The 24,879-nt window shown below is 40.0% G+C and overlaps 1 protein-coding gene across 4 annotated transcripts in view; it reads right to left on the reverse strand.

Moving 5' to 3' along the window:
• GPR156 (G protein-coupled receptor 156) overlaps positions 1-24,879 on the reverse strand; it is a 131,907-nt gene that overhangs the window by 57,751 nt on the left and 49,277 nt on the right. For all 4 annotated transcript variants that reach the window (XM_012463922.2, XM_012463920.2, XM_064374666.1 and 1 more), the window contains 2 exons: positions 15,736-16,178; positions 15,401-15,537 (listed from right to left, as the gene is read on the reverse strand). In XM_012463922.2, coding sequence (XP_012319345.1) covers positions 15,401-15,537; positions 15,736-15,831 — 233 coding nt within the window. In that variant the 5' untranslated portion in view covers positions 15,832-16,178. The remainder of the gene's footprint in view (positions 1-15,400; positions 15,538-15,735; positions 16,179-24,879) is intronic.

Consider the following 24,879-nt stretch of genomic DNA (forward strand, 5'->3'; position numbering starts at 1 on the left):
TGAGAAAAATTTTGTGACCTTGGAATAAGCAACTATTTCTTAGGTACAATACCAAAAGCATGGTCCATAAAAGAAAACACTGATAAATTAGACATTGTAATCATTAAGAACATCTTCTCTTTCAAAGAGAATCTTAAGAGAATAAGGAAAAAGCCACAGACTGGAATACAATATTTGAAATTGTATATCTGGCTAGGCCCAGTGGCTCATGCCCATAATCTCAGCACTTTGGGAGGCCTAAGTGGGTGGATCTGAGGTCAGGAGTTCGAGACCAGCCTGGCCAACATAATGAAACCCCGTCTCTACTAAAAATAACAAAAAAAATGAGCCCAGCGTGGTGGCAGGTACCTGTAATCCCAACTACTCAGGAGGCTGAGGCAGGAGAATTGTTTGAACCCAGGAGGTGGAGGTTACAGTGAGTCTAGATTGCTCCATTGCACTCCAGCCTGGGCGACAACAGTAAAACTCTATCTAAAAACAAAATAACCTCTAAAAATGCAATACAGTAGTGCTCCCTTAACTGTGGTTTTGCTTTCCAGGGTTTTAGTTACCTGTGGTAGACCATGGCCTGAAAATACTAAGTAGGAAATTCCAGAAATAACCTATTTGTAGGTTTTTAATTGCACACCTTTCTGAGGAGCATGGTGAAATCTCACACTGTTCTACTCTGGCCCACCCAGGACATGAATCCTCCTGTTATCCAACATATCCACACCATATACACTAACTGCCTGTTGGTCTCTTAGTAGCCATCTTGGTATCAGATTGTCTGTCATGGTATCAAAGTGCTTTGTGTGCAAGTAACTTATTTTGCTGTGGCCCCAAAGTTCAAGAGTAGTGATGCTGACATACTGTTGTAATTTCATACAGTTTGGCCCTGTGTCGACCTATCCAAATCTCAACTTGAATTACAATCCTCACACGTCAAGGGAGGGACCTGGTGGGAGGTGATTGGATGATAGGTGCAGTTTCTCTCATGCTGTTCTCACGGTAGTGAGGGAGTTCTCACGAGATCTGGTTGTTTGATAAGTATCCGGCCCTTTTTCCTACATGCTCTCTGTCTCTCCTGCCACCTTATGAAGATGTGTCTTGCTTCTCCTTTGCCTTTTGCCATGATTATAAGTTTCCTGAGGACTTCCCAGCTATCCAGACCTGTGAGTCAATTAAACCTCTTTTTCTTTATAAATTATTCAGTCTTAGTTAGTACCTTTATAGCAGCATAAGAACAGACTAATACATAATTGTTTTATTATTAGTTATGGTTGCCAATCCCTTACTGTGTCTAATTTATAAATTAAACTTTATTATAGGTAAATATGTATAGGGAAAAAAACGGTATATTTAGAGCTCAGTACTATCCATGGTTTCAGGCATCCACTGGGGTTCTTCGAACATATCCCCCTCAGATAAGGGGGACTTTTGTAATAAGAAAACAATTCAGTATTTTAAAATGGGTAAAAGATTTCAACAGATACTTCACCAAAGATATATGGATGACAAATAAGTATATGAAAAGATGTCCAATACCATTAGTCATTAAGGAAATGCAAATTAAAACTACATTAAAATACCAGTACAAACTTATTAGAATGGCTAAAATTAAAAAGACTGAGTAAATTGCATGTTGGCACACACTGCTAATGAGAACATAATTTGATTCAACCACTTTACTATGGAAGACATTCTGGGAGTTTATTTGATTTACTTATTCCATGCCTGGCTAATTTTTTTTATAGAAATAGGGTTTCACTATGTTGCCCAAGTTGGTCTCAAACTCCTGGGCTCAAGCAATCTGCCTGCCTTGGTCTCTCAAAGTGCTAGCATTGGAGGTACGAGCCACCGAGCCTGGTTGTGGCAGTTTCTTTAAAAGTTCAACATACACCTATGATGTGATCTGGCCATTCCACTCTTAGGTTTTTACCCAAGAGAAGTGAAACTGCATGCCCATACAAAGACTTGTACACCAAAGTTCATAGCAGCTTTCTTTGTAATAGCCAAAAACTGGAAATAGCACAAATATCCATTAGCAAGTTAATGGATAAACAAATTGTAGTATATCCATACAATAGAATTCCACTCAACAATTTAAAACATAAATTATTGATACTTGGAAGAACAAAGATGAATCTCAAAATAATTACACTGAGTGAAAGAAGCCAGGCAAAATGACTACATGCTATGTAAATCCCATTCCACAAAACTAGACTAATCTATTGTTAACTAATCTGTAGTGACAGAGAGCAGATCAGTGGTTGCCTGTGGATGAATAGGATTGGTAAAGAGTCAGGAAAGAAGGATTACAAAGGGGAATGTGGAAATTTTTTGGGGTGATGGATATGTTCATACCTTGATTATGGTATTTCACAAGTACATATATATATCAAAACTTATCAAATCATACACTTTAAATATGTATGTTATACACTTTAAATTGTATGTCAGTTATGCCTCAATAAAACTTGTAAAACTATTATATATTCTTATTTTTGTGAGCAGGTTCTTATGGAGAAAAAAAAAGCACCTACCTAGTGTCCATTTTCAAAGGGCCTTGCTAGTTGTGCTAAAACCTATCTGATTACTTTGCTTGATACTAATGATTTCTTCTTTTTTCTTTTTTTTTTAAGTAGAGACAGCTTTTCGCCATGTTGGCCAGGCTGGTCTCAAACTTCTGACCTCATGTGATCCGCCCACTTCAGCCTCCCAAAGTGCTGGGATTACAGGTGTGAGCCAGCCCAGCCAATACTAATGATTGATATGGGAGAATGTTTTCTTTTTCCTAGATTCCTCGTGCAGCTTAATAAGGGCCATAATAACTGTTAGAACAAAGCAAATATTTCAGGCCCAAAGGGAAGCACATCTGGTGCCTCCTCTGAAATGCACCAGGGCATTGTTGTAAGTTCTGCATAAAGCTAAACTTGTTCAATTAAAGAATTATCTTTTATTCTGATACCTTATTTCAATATCACTTGTGATAATGATTATAGATGGTAGTTATTTACATATTGCTACTTCTCATGATTAAAGGTGGCATTTCCACAGCAGTATCTGCGATTTTACTGTCTGTGAAATCAAGATCGTAGAGTAACAAGAATTGTATAGAATATGAGCTTTTACCTTATATGCAAGTTAACAAGTTGGCCTGGTAATGTTTGATGATTATATTAATAATCATCAAATTATGGTAATAATTAGCTAAAGACATGAGACTCTTGGGTCAGAGAAAAAACACTTGATTACTCATGACAAAAGTAGTAATCAGAACTTAATCTTGGACTTTTACTAGTTTCCATGTCCCACATCTCAAGAGGGCAATGAAAGTCCCATAATAGATGTTTGCACACAAACAGTGGGCTACCATTTAAGGAGAGGAATCCTGAGCCTGGTAAATCCATTACTTTTATAGTGAGTTGTAACAAGCCTGCTCTTCCTCTAAGGGAAGATGTTACCTGATCCCTCAAAGGTTGCTCATTGCAAACACAACCCTCAGAAATGGCGTGGATAAAAAGCAGTCAGAGTCTTGCTTCTTGGCATACCTAGCAAGAATGTACATAGCTGCTCAAGGCCCCTGGTAGGTTTCCCTCCAACACTGGGGACTGTGCATGGAGGCACCTGCCACTTCTGCCTGCACCCTGGGCTAGTCTGGCAGTTAAAGACACAGACACTGTTGAATGGCTGAAATATGTGTTCTCATCACAACTTCCTTCCTAGTTAGGGTCCTCATGCAGGCCCTCTGGTCTGCATCTGGCAGATTAGAGTTATAGACTTTCAGGTACCCTGCTGAGTTTGTCTTCTCTGCTTTCAGAAATTCCAACATTCTACATGAGTCATAGTTCTCAGTATATTATTGTTATACCCTCTCAGAATCTCTCTGAATTCCCAGGTTTCACATAGTTTTCCATTATTGTAAAAGGCCTCAAGATTTTCATGCTTTGGAGAAGAGTTACACACATCTTTTCTTTATTCTTGCATTCCTGAAAGCCTTACATTAGCATCCAGGTGAGGTTTATCTATCACTATCAACAGTAAATATTTAGTGAACTAAACACCTACTGTGCTCAAGATACTGTATAAAATATGATTTAAGGGTTCCTAGGAGCTTCAAAATGCATCACCTGGGTTAAAAAACATGAGGAAACCAGAAATTACATTCTAGTGAGGTTTTCCTCAATAGCATTTTAAAAACAATACCTTGCTGCAGGGATAGGAACTGTGCTGCTTTCATATTGATTCTCTTTGTGGTTTGAGTAATTGGAGCTGAAGGGAAGGTGATTGGGAATAAAGGAAAGCAGCACTGATTCTTTTGGCTAAAAGAAAGTTTTCACACTGTCATGCACTATTAGAATTTCTGGGATATATAGTCACTGGTTTGATGGTTATTGGCCAAGAAGGAAGAAGGGGAACTAATCAGGCCTAGAATAATTACCAGCCATACAGCATAATCTGGGGCTAGTGTTTCAGGACCAAGGACTGAACGAGACAGAGTGACCAAGAGCAGATCCTGCAAGGCCCTGTCCAAAAAGGAAGCTAAAGTTCACAGAAAGAAAATATTGTATTGATTATCAATTTCAGAGGATTGGGCATAAAGCCAAAAATAGGAGGTATACCATGAGGTCAAAAGCTATTGCTGGCCAAGCATGATGGCTAATGTCTGTAATCCCATCACTTTGGGAGGCCAAGGTAGCAGATCACTTGAGGTCAGGAGTTCAAGACCAGCCTGGCCAACATGGCAAAACCCTGTCTCTACCAAAAACATGAAAATTAGCTGGGTGTCATGGCATATGCATGTAATCTCAGCTACTTGGGAGGCTGAGGCAGGAGAATCGCTTGAACCTTGGGAGGCAGAGGTTTTAATGAGCCAAGATCATGCCACTGCACTCCAACCTGGGTGACAGAATGAGACCCTGTCTCAAAAAAAAAAAAAAAAAAAAAGCCACCGGTATGTAGGAATGGTGCAGGAGAAAAGTGCAAAGCAGAAATGAGGTGAAAAGATCTAGAATTGGCTGGGCGCAGTGGCTCACGCCTGTAATCCTAGCACTCTGGGAGGCCTAGGCGGGCAGATCATGAGGTCATGAGATCAAGACCATCCTGGCCAACACGGTGAAACCCCGTCTCTACTAAAAATACAAAAAAATTAGCTGGGCGTGGTGGCACATGCCTGTAATCCCAGCTACTCGGGAGGCTAAGGCAGGGAAATTGCTTGAACCCAGGAGGCAGAGATTGCAGTGAGCTGAGATCATGCCACTGCACTATAGCCTGAGCAACAGTGAGAGACTCTGTCTCAAAAACAAAAAAGGATCTAGAACTATGAACAGGAATGAGGTCCTTCTTGGTTACTGGCTGCCAGATGGAATATGAGTTAGTCAGCAGAAGTTAATGAGGTAGGTTAAAGGTTAATGCATAGGAATAGTTTCTGCACAGTCTTCTGATGCTGTCTGTCTATCCCGCAGTCAGGCCTATATCAATATCGGCCCCAGATAAAGTGGTCACACCCTCCATTGTGCACCTACTGTTACAGATAGTCATGGCTGTCATTACCCCATCACAGCTAATGGCACTTACTGGGTTGAGAGAAGCAGGGCTCTGTCTCCCTTACCAGACAATGAGCTCCTTGAGTTTATTCATTTTTGTGTTTCCGTTGTGCCTGGACTGCACACTGTTTCCCAAATGAACAAATTAACTGGCCTAGAATATGGCAGACTATGATGATAAAGGTCAGTTCTTAGAAGATCATTGTTTTCATTCTTTAACTGTTTAAGATAGTGTCAACTCTATGTAAAAATTGTGTCCTAAGTAAGCAGTTACTTTCCACTGTTGTCTTCTCTCCTTCTTGGTGATTGCTCCCTCTAGGAACCCAAAGCATGACATCCAGAGCCCCGGATTCTCATCCCTCCCGGTTGTGGCCCTTCATTCTCAACTATCCTTTCAATCTTAGTATACCATGTAAAGCTGTCTGTTTTTGATGGACTATCGGCCACAGAGTTCTATACTTTTAGAAGGCCTTCTCATAGATTCTGACAAATGTACCTATTGTTTCAATAAATATTTATTGAATTGGCCAGCAATGTTTCAGATACTAACTGCTGAGGTTACATCAAAGAACAAAGTAGGCAAAAATCACTTCCCTCATGGACTTTGCTTTCCTGGAGGGGGAACAGGCAAGACATAAAATAAATTGTAAAATATTTGGGATGTTAGTGATCAGAGAAGAAAAGTAAAACAGGGACAGTGAATGGGGACTGTCAGAGTGGTAGTTGCTATTCAAGATAGTTTGACCAAGGAAGGCCTCGCTGAGGAGGTAACATTTGAGAATAGACTTGAAAGGCATAAGGAAAAAGCCATTAGGTAAAAACCATTCCAGGCAAAAGGAATAAATAATGCAAAAGGCCAGGGATGGGAACATCTGTAGTGTTCAAGGAAAAGCAAAGAGACCAGTGTGGCTGGAGCAGAGTAGATTAGGTAGAGAGTGGGAGTAGATAAGGTCAGCAAGGTAATGGGGGCCATATCATGTGAGGTCGTATAGAACAGTATAATGACTTTGTCTTTTATTCTGTTATGGGGCGCCATTGCAGGAATGGGAGCTGTGAATGACACACCTTGACTTATATCTAACAGGAAATCTAGCTGCTGCATTAATAGACCTTTAAATTTTAAAAGAGATACCTATGGCACTACCTTAAATAAAGTCATGCTCCTTGGAGTGCCTCAATTCATGTACATAAATGGGTAAGAGTGGAATTTAAGAAACCCTGGAAATGTGTTTGTTTCTCCTCTGCTCATGCCTGGTAGGTGAGCACCAACACCATCTCTTCCTAAGCTAGGGCTCCCTAGCAGAGCACTGTGCACGTGGATTCTTCTTATGTTCTGCATTCTTTGCCACAGGGATGCTATAAGTTGGCAAGATGCAGTAAAGTCTGCCTCAAGGGGCAGTGCCTTTCTTTATCTAAAGCCAAGAGAAATTTGGTTCTACAAGCAACAAATGATTACTGCTGATGACACTCTTTGTACGCACTTAAAGAGAGTGTGGACCACAAAATAAAAACTGGAGCAAAAAAGGACTATCAAATATTACTGACTAAAGATCGGAAAAGAGGAAAACACAGTATTTAAACATACAACTCTTGATTGTATGAGAACACAACTTATGTGTATGTAAGTTGTACACTTGATTGTATGTGTAGAGAATTAAAAAGTGTTCATATAAATTATTTAGACTTAAAAAGAGATAAATAATTTCAGGAAGGTGATAGTGGCAGTAGTAGTACAGGTTTTAGATATTCCTGTATCTCCACATAAAAACAGAGCAACTAGGTAAAAGACACAAAACTCACGGGCAACAAAATAAAATCCATTTACAAGAAAATCAGGATGATGCTGGTCTCCTGGAATAAGTTAGAAAGGAGTACCTCCTGGCCGGGCACGGTGGCTCACGCCTGTAATCCCAGCACTTTGGGAGGCCGAGGCGGGTGGATCACGAGGTCATGAGATCGAGACCATCCTGGTCAACATGGTGAAACCCCGTCTCTACTAAAAATACAAAAAATTAGCTGGGCATGGTGGCCTGTGCCTGTAATCCCAGCTACTCAGGAGGCTGAGGCAGGAGAATTGCCTGAACCCAGGAGGCGGAGGTTACGGTGAGCCGAGATCGCGCCATTGCACTCCAGCCTGGGTAACAACAGCGAAACTCCATCTCAAAAAAAAAAAAAGAAAGGAGTACCTCCTTTTCAATTGTTTGGAATAGTTACAGAAGAAATGGTACCAGCTCCTTGTACCTCTGGTAGAATTCAGCTGGAAATTTGTTTGGTCCTGGGCTTTTTTTGGTTGGTAGGCTATTTGTTACTGCTTCAATTTCAGAATTCATTATTGGTCTATTCAGTGATTCAATTTCTTCCTGGTTCAGTCTTGGGAAAGTGTTTGCGCCCAGGAATTGACCCATTTCTTCTAGATTTTCTAGTTTATGTTCATAGAGGTGTTTATAGCATTCTCTGATGGTTGTACTTCTGTGAGATCAGTGGTGATATCACCCTTATCATTTCTCATTGTGCCTATTTGATTCTTCTCTCTTTTCTTCTTTATTAGTTTAGGTAGCAGTCTATTTTATTACTTTTATCAAAAAACCAGCTCCTGAATTTGTTGATTTTTTGAAATATTTTTTGTGTCTCTATCTCCTTCAGTTCCCCTCTGATATTGGTTATTTCTTGTCTTCTGCTAGCTTTGGGATTTGTTTGCTCTTGGTTCTCTAGTTCTTTTAGTTGTGATGTTAGGTTGTTGGTTTGAGATCTTTCTAGCTTTTTGATGTGGATATTTAGTGCTATAAATTTCCTTCAACACAGCTTTAGCTGTGTCCCAGAGATTCTGGTACATTGTCTCTTTGTTCTCATTAGTTTCAAGGAACTTCTTGATTTCTGCCTTAATTTCATTATTTACCCAGGAGTCATTCAGTAGCAGGTTATTCATTTCCATACAGTTGTGTGATTTTGAGTGAATTTCTTAATCTTGAGTTATAATTTGATTTTATTGTGGTCGGAGATATGTTTGTTGTTATTTCAGTTCTTTTGCATTTGCTGAGGAGTGTTTTACTTCTGATTATATGATCAATTTTAGAGTGCCATGTGGGGATGAGAAGACTGTATGTTCTGTTGTTTTTGGGTGGAGAGTTCTGTAGATTTCTATCAGGTCCACTTAATCCACAGCTTTGTTCAGGTCCTGAATATCTTTGCTAATTTTCTGTCTCGATAATCTGTCTAGTATTGTCAGTGGAGTATTAAAGTCTTTCACTATTATTGTGTAAGAGTCTAAGTCTCTTTGTAGGTCTCTAAAAACTTGCTTTATGAATCTGGTTGTTCCTGTATTGGGTACATATATATTTAGGATAGTTAGCTCTTCTTGTTGAATTGAGCCCTTTACCACTATGTACTGCCCCTGCCTTTTTTTATCTTTGTTGGTTTAAAGTCTATTTTGTCAGAAACTAGGACTGCAACCCTTGCTTTTTTCTGTTTTCCATTTGCTTGGTAAATTTTTTTCCATTCTTTTATTTTGAACCTATGTGTGTCTCTGCACTTGAGATAGGTCTCCTGAAGATAGCATCTGGGTCTTTGCTGATGCTGTTGGGTCTTTGCTCTTTAGCCAGCTTGCCATTCTGTGTCTTTTAATTGGGGCATTTAGTCCATTTACATTTAAGGTTAGTATTGTTATGTGTGAATTTGATCCTGTCATCATGATGCTAGCTGTTTATTTTGCCAACTTGTTTATGTGATTGCTTCATAGTGTGACTGGTCTGGGCACTCAAGTGAGTTTTTGTAGTGGCTGGTAACATTTTCCTTTCCATATTTAGTAGTTCCTTCAGAAGAACTTGTAGGGCAGTCCAGGTTGTGACAAATTCCCTCAGCATTTGCTTGCCTGAAAGGGATCTTAGTTTTCCCTCACTTACGAAGCTTAATTTGGCCTGATATCAAATTCTGGGTTGGAAATTCTTTTCTTTAAGAATGTTGAATATTGCCCTCTAGTCTCTTTGGTTTGTAGGATTTCTGCTGAGAGGTCCACTGTTAGTTTGATGGGCTTCGCTTTGTAGATGACCTGGCCTCTCTCTCTGGTTGCCATTAACATATTTTATTTCATTTTGACCTTGGATAATCTAATGATTATGTGTTTTGTGGTTGATCTCCTCGTGGAGTATCTTACTGGGGTTCTCTGCATTTCCTGAATTTGAATGTTGGCCTGTCTCTCTAGGTTGGTAAAGTTCTTCTGGATGACATCCTGAAGTGTGTTTTCCAACTTGGTTCCATTCTCCCCATCTCTTTCAGGTACCCCAATCAGTTGTAGGTCTGGTCTTTTTATATAATCCCATATTTCTTGGAGGTGTTTTTTTTTTCATACTTTTTTCTCTATTCTTGTCTATCTTATTTCAGAAATACAGTCTTCAAGCTCTGAGATTCTTTCTGCTGCTTGTTCCACTTGGCTATTGATATTTGTGATTGCATTGTGAATTTCTTATGGTGTGTTTTTCAGCTCCATTGGGTGTTTTATGTTCCTCTCTAAACTGGCTATTCTGGTTATCAGAATGTTTTATCATGATTCTTAGCTTCTTTGCATTGTGTTAGAACATGCTCCTTTAGCTCAGCAAAGTTTGTTATCACCCATCTTCTGAAGACTACTTCTGTCAATTTGGCCATCTCAGCCTCAGCCCAGTTCTGTGCCCTTGCTGGAGATGTACTGCAATCATTTGGAGGAGAAGAGGCACTCTGGCTTTTTGAGTTTTCAGCATTTTTGCATTGATTCTTTCTCATCTTTGTGGGCTTATCTACCTTCCATCTTGGAGATTGCTGACCTTTGAATGGGGTTTTTGTGGGGTCTTTTTTGTTTATGTTGCTGTTGCTGCTTTCTATTTTTCTTTTAACAGTCAGGCTCCTCTTCTGCAGGGCTGCTGTGGTGTGCTGGGCGTCCACTCCAGACCTTAATCACCTGGGTCCATCCTGCACCTGGGGGTATCACCAGTGAAGGCTGCAGAACAGCAAAGATGGCTGCCTGCTCTTTTCTCTGGGAGCTCTGTCCCAGAGGGGCACCAACCTGATGCCGGCCTGAACACTCCTGTAAGAGATATCTGGGGACTGCTTTGGGAAGTCTCAACCCAGTCAAAAGGAATAGGATCAGGGACCCACTCAAAGAGGCAGTCTGGCTGCCCCTTGGGGGATTGGGTGCACTGTGCTGGGGGGAACTCTTTTTGTGCAGACTGATCAGACTTTTCAGAGCCAGCAGGCAGGAAAGGCTAAGTTGGCTGAACCACAGAGACTGTGGCCACCCCTCCCACAAAGGGCTCTGTCCCAGAGAGATCAGACTTCTGTACATAAAACCCTGGCTGGAGTTGCTGAAATTCTCACAGAGAAGCCCTGCCCAGTGAGGAGGGATGGATCAGGTCCTACATAAAGAAGCAGTCTGGCCACGATCTGTCACAGCAGCTGTGCTGCGCTGTGGGGAGGAAGTTATCTTCTATTCTTAGTTTGTTGAGACTTTATCAGAAATGCATGTTGAAATTTGTCAAATTTTTTTCCATATCTTCTGAGATGATCATATAGTTTTCTTTTTTGATTGGTAAATGTGGTAAGTTATTGATCAATCTTTGGATGTTAAACAAACCTTGTATCCCAGAGATAAACCTCACATTGTCATGATGATGCATTTTCTTTTTAACATTTGGTCATACTCAATTTGTTAAAATTTTGTTTAAAATTTTGAATCTATGTTTATGAGGCATATTAGCCTATAGTTTTCTTTTCTTCTTCTTCTAATGTCTGTTCAATTTTGATATCAGGGTAATGCTGTCCTCATAGAATTAGTTGGGAATTACTTTCTTATTTTCAGTTTTTTAGAAGAGTTTAAGTTGAACTTGTAATATTTCTAAAGCACAGCTTAGCTGGGTGCCTGTGGCTCAGGTTCTTACATAAGAATACAGTCAAGGTGTCACCTGCTTCAAAGTTCACTGATATGGCTGTTAGTAAGCCCCAGGCACTTGCTGGCTACAGGCTGGAAACATCAGTTCCTTGCCAATGTGGGCCTCCTTACAGGGCAGCTCATAACACAACAGCTAGTCTCCCACAGAGTGAGTTTGTGAGATAATGAGAGAGATCCAAGATGGAAGCCACAGCCTTTGTGACCTAATGCTAAAAGTGACATCTCATTAATAAGGAAGTCAATACATTCAGCCCATACTCAAGGAGAGAGGATTTCATAGGAGTGTGACTACAAGGAGGTAGGAAGCACTGAAGAACATCTTAGAGGCTGCCTACCATAGTTGTTTACAACATCACCTTATTATCCCTCATATCTGTAGAAGCTATAGTGATGTCACCTCTCACATTCCTTATTTGGGTAATTGTATCTTTCTCTTTTTTTTTTTTTTCTGATCACTTTGGCTAGAGGTTGATTAGCTTTACTCATCTTCATAGTCAGCTTTTAGTTTTACTGACTTTTTTCCTATTGTTTTTCTGTTTTCTATTTTATTTTCTACTCTGATCTTTATTATTTCCTTTCTTCTACTTACTTTGAGTCTCATTTGTTTTCTTTTCTGTTTGTAAGGTGGAAGCTGAGATCATGGATTTGAGACCTTTATTCTTTTCCAATATGGAATTTAGTGCTCTAAATTTCCCCCTAAGTACTGCTTTAGTGGTATCCAATAAATCTTAGATTGTATTTTCATTTTAATTCTGCTAAATATTTTCTAGTTTTCCTTTTCTTTTTTGACCATAATTTTAAAGTATTCTATTTAGTTTCTAAATATTTCAGGATTTTTCCAGAGATCTTTCTGTTATTGATTTCCATTTTAATTCCATTGTCAGAAAACACATTTTATATGACTTGAAGACTTTAAAAGTTTTTTTTTTTTTTTTTTTTTGAGACAGAGTCTTGCTCTGTCGCCCAGGCTGGAGTGCAATGGCATGATCTCAGCTCACTACAACCTCTGCCACCCGGGTTCTCCTGCCTCAGCCTCCCAAGTAGCTGGGATTACAGGTGCATGCCACCACACCTGTCTAATTTTTGTAGTTTTAGTAGAGATGGGTTTTCACCATGTTGGCCAGATTGGTCTCAAACTACTGACCTCAGATGATCTACCTACCTCAGCGTCTCAAAGTGCTGGGATTACAGGTGTGAGCCACCCTACACCCAGCTTGAATCCTTTTAAATTTAATGAGACTTTTTCTATGGTCCAGAATATGATATATCTTGGTAAATGTTCCATTTGTACTTGAAAAGCATACGTATTCTGCTGTTGTTGGGTGAAAGGTAATATAAATGTCAATTGGGTCAAGCTGGTTGATGGTGTTCAAGCTTTCTTTATCTTTACTGGCTTTTGTTGTAGACTACATTTGAAATTTTTATCAAAAAGTCAATATCTGCAACTGGATTTAAACATTATTGTATTATTTTTATTGTGTTAAAATATTTTTCTTCCTCTTTCTTGTACATATACACACATGAATACACACACACACACACACACACACACACAGTGTCACAAATTTAGAGACCATAGAATTGTAATGAGATAAAGCATCTGATTGTGATGCTGTATCTTTTAACAAGTGTTATTGTTCAGAAAAACACTTTTGAAACTAGGTTATTTTATCTTTTCTTGTCTGACCTTGTAAGCTTCACTTAATTGCAAAATGTGTTTCTATTCACAGTGCCTCTTAATATTTTATTCTTTATGCCAAGTCATGCTCCCAATGCAAACAAAACAGGCAGCAAAATCTTAAATAGAATGAAAGAAATAGAGGAGTTTCTAGAATAATGCTGTTTACAGGTGTTCCTGTTTTAACAGGATATATAGATGCTTGATAAACCTTGTATTCTGCAAAATTATATGTAAAAATAATCGGTTATGGGGAAAATAGGATGGGATCATAACACTCAAAACAGTTAACTTTGTAAAAGGAATATTAATAAAATATTAATTCTTCCAACTAAAACACTACCACCCAGTAAATGTCCACTATTATTTGTACTCAGGATCAAAGTCAACTTCTACAGTCTTAAATCTTAAGACACAGGGGCATTCAACTCTAATAGATAACATTGTCAAAAAAGTAAAAATCTGCTCTGGATCTGTGATTTCTGAAACAATCAACTGAAGTTTTTAAACATAAGACAAATGTCTTCTCCGCTTCTTCATCTATTCCTACAGCCTCATGTTGTAGAGAAGACACAAGTTCTTGAAGCCATTAAGCCAGGCACTACTTGCCCTAAGGGAAGGAACTGCCAAGCTTAAGGCCTCCTTCATTAGCTGTGAGAAAGCTTGCTCCTGAATGTTTAAACTATTGACGCGCTGGGGGAAAAGTAACGTATGAGACAATGATATAATTTTCTTATTATTACCAACTGAGTAATACCAATTGAGTATTACTTTGCATTATAGAAACGTGTTGCAGCTGAAAAGACTATTCCATAGTTCTCTAACCTTGAAATACATGATTTTCCCAGTCATTTTCTTGGCAGCAGCCACCAATGGAATTTAAATCTCTTTCCTTCCAGGATCACTGAATGCATATTTACTGAGCACCTATTATATCCTAGAGTCTGTTCTAAATGCTGGAGACACAGTGGTGAGCACAATAGGACAGGAAAAGTCCATGTGTTCACAGACTTCCATTCTGGTAGTGGGTACCAGCAATCAACAAACAGGTAAATCAATAAATATGGTAATACCAGACTATGCTTGCTATCAGGAAAATAAAACAGGGTGATAGGATATGGAACGAGATGAGGGGGTGACCATGGGTAGAGATGCTACTTTAGATAGGATGATCAGGGTAGGTGTCTCTGAAGAGGTGACATTGGAGCCAAGACCTGTAAGATGAGAAGGAACTAGTCATGGGAAGATCTGAGGAGGACTTCCAGGCAGAGGGAACAGTAGAGGAACAGTAAGTACAAAAGCCTTGAGATGGGAGTAAGCGTAGTGTGCTTGAGGGAAAGAATGAAAAGTGGCTGAGGCAGTCTCTGGGGTATACTCTAGTTGAGTGCCATGTATCACCACCATTCTGCAGTTGACCCAACAACCAAGTCACTGCTGCTTAACGATTCCATGTCCTCCATGCCTAACATGGCAAAACTGCAAACCAAAATGCAACTGACCAATTCTCATCTGAGTGTCAAATCCACAGGCAATGGAGCATGACACACTTCATCACCACACAGGGTAAGGCTGGAGTGTGGCTGGATGAGTTCGGCCGGTTTGAGGAATTTTTAAATTTCTGATTGTGGGTTCCATCCAGAAGTCAGTTGTGGACTAAGGAGAGGGCTAGAGCAGGGTTTCACAGGAGGTCCCCTGGGACAGCTGTGGTAGGATAAGGGTATAGTGTTGGGGTAGGAGAGATGAGATTGAGGAAGGATGAAATTGCATCCAAGGCAAGATGCTGTAAGTACCTTCAGAAAAAAGTCACCTTTTTGCTTCTTTTGCTAATCCTGGGAGCCATACTCACCTTGATGAGCCGGTGACTTTCCAGTCAGCCAGAATTATCTAGCAAATAACTAGGAAGTAGTGCTTCACTGCTTTTGCAGAAACCCTAACTTACCCATACTGGTTCCGCTGTGCTTTTCTCAAGCTTTTGTGTTGCTTTGGAATCCTCTGCATGGTCTTCATTTTAAATATAAATACCTCACCTTCTTGGAAGGACTGTATCTCCATTATAGAGAAGACTCTTCATTCTCTTCTTTGGATACCCTTGCAGTAGTTAGCACAATACTGACCTAGATCTTTCTCCTTCTCAATAGGTGGACTATTTCAGAGGTAACTTCTCATGTGCCTTAGTGCTGTAGTGGGAGACCAGCTAGCAGCTTCTGCTGCCAAAAGATACTAACATTTTGGGTTTCATGATTCAGGCTATGTGCAAAGAGAAACTGGGCTGCTTACCTGTTCTTCCTGCAGCGAATTGTAAAGGCAAGGAAGAAAAGTATCAGCAGAAGTCCACAGCTGAGAAAAGTCCAAACAATACCCAAGAGGACAGGAGATAATGAAGAGATGGTCTTACTGCTGTGGTGGGAAGATGTCTGAGGATAGAAAAATGAGAGGCTGTAAGGAATGAAAGATCTATAGGTAAAAAACAAACTGCCCCATAGTCACCAATGCTGGAAAATATGTATCCTGCATGAGCAGTTTCGCTTCCCCCCCTCCCCTTTGTCATCCTCCTTTCCCTCTGCCTCCTCCTCCCCAGCAGCACCAGTGGTACCCTGTGGCTGCTCACTTACAATTGTTGTCTTGCAGAGATCATGAAGGGGTCTCCGATCCAGCTCCTGGCCAGAAAAGCTGTCACACAATTCAGAGCAGTTTATTTCAGGCTCCATGTCACTACATGCCCCTGTTGGTGTGTGCTTATTCACAGTCTTGGTTACCCACTGGTAATGGATGCAGATCTCTGACTAAAACACAAGAGGAACTCCAGTCTTTTCTTCAGAGGCCCCATTTTGGAGCTGGCTCCAGGCTCAGAATCCGGAGTGAAAACCCATTCAGGTAGAAGCAAAGGGTTATTTCACTAGGCTCCTTCATCAGACATCCTTCAACTGGTCCCCTGCTGCCAGCGCATGCCATGTGAGTCAAGAGTGGACAGCTTAGTAACCATCGGGCTACACAAGGTGATGATTCTAGTTAACCACCAGATGGCAGTCACTGCTCCAAGGAACCTCACTGGTTCCTGAAGAAAGCAATTAAATCTGTTAAATAAATGTGCATGTGCGCGCACACACACATGTAAATGGTTTATTACAGAGGTTTTAAAATAACATCTATTTTAATTAGTTATATTTTATTACACTCTTTATTATATATATTACAAAGGCATTAAATATATTTAAATAAACATTTTAAGCCATTGTAATAAACAATATTTTAAAAACAAAGATAAAACATATCTAACATTTTCTAGGGATAAAGCTCTGCAGTTTCTCTTCAGATTCTTTTTATGGCCCAGTACTGGAAAGACCTTAGCTTAGACTTGTGAGGCACATCTTCCTTTTTTCCATACTGGGAACCCCCCTGCCCTCACAAGATTTTTCTATGCAGCTCATGGCTTAAGTTCTATCCGATCCTGGATGGTGCTGGGCTCAGGTGCCCCATGCTGCCTCCACACATGATCTGTTGGTCACTCTAGCTCTTGTTCTCTCAGTGAGGAACATTCTATATCCAGTCAGCTGGTGTCACAGAAAGGTACCCAAGCTGTCTGCAAGAGTCTTTGTTTGTTTGTATTTAAACTGTGAGATTAACAGGAGTGAGATAGACTACTCAGGCAATAGGGAAAGAAACTGGGGAGCTCTAGGAACTCCTGCAAAGTGAGTGACTGGCCAGAGGACGGTGTTATTTCTCTCAGAAAATCCTTGCAATATGAATAATGTGATCTAAAGAGAAGCTCAGTCTTGTGGAACAAAGACAGAAAGGCAAAAAGGTTCAAATTAGCACCAGTAGAAAAGATAGCCAGATCTCTAATTCTTTAAAGCAATCAATCCCTTAATAGAGAAAATAGATTTGAAATTTTACCAATGGTAATCTAAAAGAGGCTGCCACTTCTGCTTTGTGTTTTTTAAACAGCTTAGCACAGTTTTCTTTGATTGTGGAGGAAAACTGGACTAGGCAAAAATATCAATTACTATTATTTCAATAGCCACTGAACATAAGGCCCATGTTTAAGCCAGAACAACAGTGACAGGTGGAGAGTGCCATCTTTGGAGTCTGTGTGCTTAGGCATGAACAATATAGCACCAGGTGCTGGCCATTCATTGGCCTCTCATATGTTCCTGAATTATTTACCAGGTTTATTATAATGAAATCCCAAGAGAACTAAAAGCTACCATCTCCCATCAAGGCATTTAAATTCTTGCGTAGTCTGGTCAGATTACTGAATGCAAAATTAAGAAGCAAATATAAAAACCTATTTGCATTCTAATTTAGTTGAGATTTTAATTGCTAGAAAGATATTTTTTCTTTTCTTTCTTTTTTTAAAGTTAGACATTTCCTATTGTGCCTTCTAGCATAGAGCCATATTGCAAACCACAGGGAGGACTATTACAACATAATGGAATGGAAAAAAATGTATTTTTCCTATATTGCCCTTTTAATCATAGTGGCAAATAAGTACACTTATATTTGAACAGTTATTCATTCCATGTTTATATATTATTATATCATTTGGAAGAAGTGTGTATGTATATGTATGGGTGTGTATATATAAAACCTCATTTTGTCCTCACTACAGTGTTTTGTGATGTAAACAACACCATTCCTCATTTTCAAATAAGTAAACTAAAGAGCAGAGAAGAGGAAAACCCTGCTCCAAATCTGCAGAGGCAAGAATCCCAGGAGTTTACATTCCAAGGTCAATGTCATCCCGATATATATACTCCACATGGTGCAGACACTCTGGACTAACCTCTTCCAAGAAGATACCAATGGGCCTCTTCGGTTTCTTCAGCTTTAGTTCCCAGAGCTGCATTTCTGTGGGCTTCCTAGAGCATGGCATGCCATAGTGCCTCTATACCAGTAGTTCTCAACTATGCCATTTTGTACCTCAAGGGGCATTTGGCAATTCTGGAGACATTTGTGGTTGTCAAAATAAAGAGAAGGGTGCTATTCAAATCTAGTACATAAATGCCAAGGATGCTGCTAAACATACTATAATTCACAGGATGGTCCGAACAACAAGGAATTATCTGGCCCTAAATGTCAACAGTGCTAAGGTTGAGAAACCCTGATCAACACTATGGATCCCAGATGGGCTGACAAACTTAAACCTAAATTATCTTTGAGGGATTCTGTGAATATGATGAGGTTGTCCACTGAGCCTAAGTCCTGTAGGATGCAACTCTGACTTGGGATAAATTTCTGAGCACATTCTAGAGGTATCCTTGGATAAGCTAAACTCACTGGCGTGGAACTCTAAATGCTAGACCCCTCTTCAGTCCATGGTTATCCAGTGTAGAAACTTTATATATCATGATATTGGGTTCCCACATGGGACAGGCATCAAACTCCAAACTTGGCACACATTCACAGAGATTCACACACAGGGAGCTGATGAAACAATGAAAGCCTCAGTCATTGAAAGGAAAGAGTTGAATGGTTTCAAAAAGTTTTAGTGATTGGGAAATTGGGTGGGGAATTATCAGAGAAGGTAATGGTGAGGCATCTGACCACAAGATATATACAGAATTCAAAGCACAAGAGGAAAGGTCTTCCAGGCCCCTCCAAAAGCTACCTTCCCCCTGTACCCTCTCAATAGTCTCTAAGGAGAGACTGTTTATGTCACAGACAGTAATAGACCCAAGGCCATGCAGGGTAGTGTTTGAAATGTATTTGACAGAGATTATAGAATCCTTACCAGTGATTAGGATCAGAAAAACAGACACTATTCCCAAGTGCAAGATGGTCATTTGCAAGTTCACCCCTCTATACAGGCCCGTATCTTTGTTACAAAATCTCTATTCTTCTACACATTATTTATGACCTTTAAAAAAACACTCACACAAATACTATCTTTTAACAAGTTGTTTCGCAGTTGGTAGAACTTTTGCTTCTGTATGGGAAGAATTAAGTGCTGTGGGAATTGCTTTTTTCTGTTAACAATTTGAACACTACATAAAACACATGAAACAACTATTTTCAGGCATTGTATGACAGATGCCACAAGACTGGGGTATCTTCTTAAGAGATACTACCTGGAGGTCATTTCCAGGTCACAGCACATGGAAGGAAAACCAATCAGAACCTAGAATTCCATCTGAGGTAAGGGGAATGGATTGGAATTTGAAGATGTTGAGGTGGCTAGAATTTGCAGGGCAGAGTAATGAAGAAGAGGGAGATACGGAGAATAAGGAGAGCACTTGGGAAATCTGCAGAGAATCTCCTCAGTCTTTTTCTTTTTCTTTTCTTTTTTTTTTTTTGCGACGGAGTTTCGCTCTTGTTACCCAGGATGGAGTGCAATGGCGCGATCTCGGCTCTCCGCAACCTCCGCCTCCGGGGTTCAAGCAATTCTCCTGCCTCAGCCTCCTGAGTAGCTGGGACTACAGGCGCGCGCCACCATGCCCAGCTAATTTTTGTATTTTTAGTAGAGAGGGTCAACAATTTTTGTTGACCAGGATGGTCTCGATCTCTTGACCTCGTGATCCACCCACCTCGACCTCCCAAAGTGCTGGGATTATAGGCGTGAGCCACTGCGCCCCTCAGTCTTTTTCTAAGTACTGATTTGGATATGAGTAGGAAAAACTACTTGAAGTTGAAGAAAAAAAAAAACACTGATAGGTAATAGCTGAGTAATTCCTGGAGCTCACACAGGGTTGAGACTACCCTGTGTTCCCATCAGCCAGTGTGGAGAGACCCCATAATATGCAGGACATTGGATAGAATCCTCAGAAAAGCCACATCTTAGTAGTAAAAATAAATTAACCCTAGACTAGAGGTTACTCTGGATAGCCCCTAAAGGAAAGTCTCAAATGGATAAAAGTGATCCGTAAAAACTTAACTGCATTCCAGAACACAATTCAATGCTCTTAAAGGAATATAACAAGATCCAGTGCTCAACAATGTAAAATTCAAAATAATTACCAGGCATTCAAAGAAATGAAAAAAATATGGCCTATAACCATAAAGTTTTAAAAAATAGATCAACAATATCAGACAAAGAAATAACAGAAGTGATATTTAACTATCACACAAGAACCTTGAAACAACTGTTATAAATATGCTTTAAGATATAAAGCAAAACATGATCAAAATGAAGAGAGAAGTGAAAGATAAAAAGCAGATCCAAATGGAACTTCTAGAGATAACAATATAATATCTGAAATAAAAATACAATGGATCAGACATTGCAAAAAGAAACTGGTTAACTTAAAAACACAGCAATAGAAATTATCCAAAAATCTGACCTCATTTAAAATTGCTTCACAGCTTCACACTCCCTCTGGCTTTTGTAAATGATTTTCTGATCTTCCTTTTCCTCCATTGTCCTCAACATCTTTTTTTTTGAGACAGAGTCTCTCTCTGTTGCCCAGGCTGGAGTGCAGTGGTGTGATCTTGGCTCATTGCAACCTCTGCCTCCTAGCTTCAAGTGATTCCCCTACCTCAGCATCCCGAGTAGCTGGGATTATAGGCACGTGCCACCATGCCCAGCTAATTTTTGTATTTTTAGTACAGATGGGGTTTCACCATGTTGCCCAGCCTGGTCTCAAACTCCTGACCTCAAATGATCTGCCCATCTCGGCCTCCCAAAGTGCTGGGATTATAGGCATGAGCCACCATGTTCAGCCTGTCTTCAACACCTTTTAATGTATTATTTAATTTATTTATATATTGGTGTCCATTGATTATTGTTTGACTTCCCCCATTAGAACACAAATTCTATAAAAGTAAGGATCTTAATTTTGTATACCAGTGTATTCCAAGTGCATAAAGAGGAAAATGATTAATAAGAATGACATATGGTGGCAGATCAAGATGGCAAAATAGAAGGTTCCACTGATCATTCCTCCTGCAAGGACACCAAATGAACAGCTATCTACACATTGGGGGGGGGGGGGGTGGGAGAAAAACTTCATAAGAACCAGAAATCAGAGTAGAAAGGAAAACTGGACCAAACTCAGCTGTCATGTGCAAATGGAGGGAGCATTTAAAGTAGCTCTAGCTAGAGAGGAATTGCCAGTCCCAGTGGTCTGAACTTGAATGCCTGCAAACCTCACCAGTGAGGGCTACAATGCTCTTTGTCTCCTAGTAAACTTTAAAAGCAGTCTAGGCAATAATGACTGCAACTGTTAGGTGGGTCCTTGTGCTGAACTAGGCCCGGAGACAGAGGACTGGGAGTGCATGGCACCTACTGAGACACCAGCTGGGGCAGCCAAGAGAGTGCTGGCATCACCCCTCTCCTTGCCCCAGGCTACACAGCTTATAGCTCCAAAAGAGACCCCTTCTATCCATTTGAGAATAGGAGAGGGAGAAATAGGAAGAACTTTGTCTTACATCTAGGATAATAGCTCAGCCAGAGCAGGATAGGGCTCTGGTCAGGGTTATGAGGCCCCCATTCCAGGTCCTAGCTACAAGGTGACATTTCTAGACACACCCTGGGCCAGAGAGAACCCAATGCATTGAAGGAAAGGACCCAGCCCTGCCAGCATTTATCACCTGCTAAGTGAAGAGCCCTTGGGCCCTGAATAACCAGCAACAATAATCAAGGACTATGTTGAGGGCCTTGGGTGAGCCTCTGAGACTTGCTGGCTTCAGGTGGGACTCAGTACATTACCAGCTGTGGTGACTGCAGGGCAAAACTCCTTCTGCTTGACAAAGGCAGAAGGAAAAGTAAAAGGGCCTTTGTCTTGCACCTTAGGTACCAGCACAATACCTCTTGGTTAGAACACCAAGAGGGCTTTGGAGACCCTGATTACAGGACTTGATCCTTGGGCAGCATTTCTGGACCTGCCCTGGGTCAGATGGGACCCCACTGCCCTGAAGGGTGAGTCTCAGGGCAGGCAGCATTTACGACAAGTTGACCTTGGGCCTTAAGGGAACATCAGCAGTAGTCTAGCAGTCCTCCTCATGGCCTGGGTTGTCAGTGGCTACAGGATGAGGTTCCTCTGCCTTTGGAAAGGGAAGGGAAGAGTGGGAAGGACTGTGTCTTGTGGTCTGAGGGCCAGCTCAGCCACAATATAATAGAATACCAGGCAGACTTCTAAGGATTTTGACTCTAGTCCTTGCCTCCTGGACCTAGCTGGGACATGGGGGAAGGACAAAGCTTTTCCTCTAAAATCTGAAACACTACAAGGATGTCCACTGCCATCACTGTTATTCAACATACTACTAGAAGTCCTAGATAGAGCAATTAGATAAGGGAAAGATATAAAAAGTATCCAACTGGAAAGGAATAACTCAAATTATCATTGTTTGCAGATGATGTGATCTTATATTTGGAAAAACCTAAAGACTCCACAAGAAAACAATTAGAACTGATAAATTCAGTAAAACTTCAGGGTACAAAATCAACACACATTTACCTAAATAAAAATGAATCATTCTATTATAAAGACACATGCACATGAATATTCACTGCAGCACTAGTCACAATAACAAAGACATAGAATCAACCTAAATGCCCGTCAATGGCAGACTGGATAAAGATTAAAAAATAAAGTTCTTGTGGTACATGAGAACTTCACAATGCAATCACAAGTATCCACAGAATAGACCAAGCAGTGGAAAAAATTTCAGAGCTTGAACACTATCTTTCTGCAGTAAGAAAGGCAGAAAAGAATACAGAAAAAAAAAAAAAAAGAAAAGGAATGAACAAAACCTCAGAGAAATATGAGATTATGTAAAGAGACCAACCCTACAGGTCGACTGGGGTACCTGAAAGAGAGGGGCAGAATGGAACCAAGTTGAAAAACATACATCAGGATAGCATCCCTGAGAACTTCTCCAATCTAGCAAGACAGGCCAAAATTCAAAATCAGGAAATGCAGAGAACCCCAGTAAGATACTCCACAAGAAGATCAATCCCAAGACATATAATCATCAGATTCTCCAAGGCGAAAAGGAAAAAAAAATCCTAAGGGCAGCCAGAGAGAAAGTCCAGGTCACCTATAAAGGAAAGCCCAACAGAAAACAGTGGACCTCTCAGCAGAAACCCTATAAGCCAGAAGGGACTGGAAGCCAATATTCAACATTCTTAAAGAAAAATATTTCCAATCCAGAATTTCATATCTGGCCAAACTAAGTTTTATAATTGAAGGAGAAATAAGACCCTTTTCAGACAAGCAAATGCTGAGAGAACTTGTCACAACCAGGCCTGCCCTGCAAGTGCTCCTGAAGAAAGCACTAAATATGGAAAGGTAAAATTGTTACCAGCTACTATAAAAATATACTGAAGTATACAGAACAGTGACACTATGAAGCAACCACAAAAACAGGTCAGCAAAATAACCAGTTAGCATCATGATGATAGGATCAAATTCGCACATAACAATACTAACTTTAAATATAAATGGGCTAAATGCCCCTGATTAAAAGACACAGAATGGCAAGCTGGATAAACAGCCAAGACCCATCAGTATGCTGTCTTCAAGAGACCCATCTCAAATTCAAAGACACACAGAGGCTCAAAATAAGGGGATAGAGAAAAATTTACCAAGCAAATGGAAAACAGAAAAAAGCAAGGGTTGCAGTCCTAATTTCTGACAAAACAGACTTTAAGCCACAAAGACAAAAAAGACAAAGAAGGGCATTCCATAATGGTAAAGGGTTCAATTTAATAAGCAGAGCTAACTATCCTAAATATGTATGCACCCAACATAGGAGCACCCAGATTTATAAAGCAAGCTCTTAGAGACCTATAAAGAGACTTAGACTTCCACACAATTATAGTGAAAGACTTTGACACTCCACTGAAAATATTAAACAGATCAAGACAAAAAATTAACAAAGATATTCAGGAACTGAACTCAGCTCTGTATCAAGTGAACCTGATATGTACCTACAGAACTCTCCACCCAAAAACAACAGAATATACGTTCTTCTCATTGCCACATGATACTTTTTCAGCAAATGCAAAACAACTGAAACAATAACAGTCTCTCTGACAACAGAGCAATCAAATTATGACTCAAGATTAAGAAATTCTCTCAAAATCACACAACTACATGGAAATTGGACAATCTGCTCCTGAATGACTCCTGGGTAAATAACAAAATTAAGGCAAAAATCAAGAAGTTCCTTGAAACTAATGAGAACAAAGAGACAATATATCAGAATCTCTGGGATGCAGCTAAAGCAGTGTTAAGAGGGAAATTTATAGCACTAAATGCCCACATCAAAAGGCTAGAAACATCTCGAGTTAACAAACTAACATCACAACTAAAAGAATGAAAGAACCAAGAGCAAACAAAGCCCAAAGCTAGAAGAAGACAAGAAATAACCAAGATTAGAGCTGAAATGAAGATATACACACAAAAAATCTTTCAGAAAAATCAATGAATCCAGGAGCTGTTTTTTTTTAAAAAACATTAATAAAATAGGCAACTAAATAGACTAATGAAGAACAAAGGAGAGAAGAATCAAACAACACAATCAGAAATGTTAAGCGGGATATCACCACTGACTCCACAGATATACAAACAACTATCAGTGAATACTATAAACACCTGTATGCACATAAGCTAGAGAATCTAGAAGAAATGGATAAACTCCTGGACACATAGACCCTCTCAAGACTGAACGAAGAAGAAACTGAATCCCTGAATAGACCAATAACAAGTTCTGAAATTGAGGCAGTAACAAATAGCCTACCAACCAAAAAAAAGACCAGGATCAGAGAGATTCACAGCTGAATTCTACCAGTGGTACAAAGTAAAGCTAGTACCATT

The sequence above is a fragment of the Aotus nancymaae genome, unplaced genomic scaffold (assembly GCF_030222135.1).
Source record: "Aotus nancymaae isolate 86718 unplaced genomic scaffold, 86718_ANA_hifiasm-v0.15.2.pri h1tg000011l, whole genome shotgun sequence".
NCBI lineage: Eukaryota > Metazoa > Chordata > Mammalia > Primates > Aotidae > Aotus > Aotus nancymaae.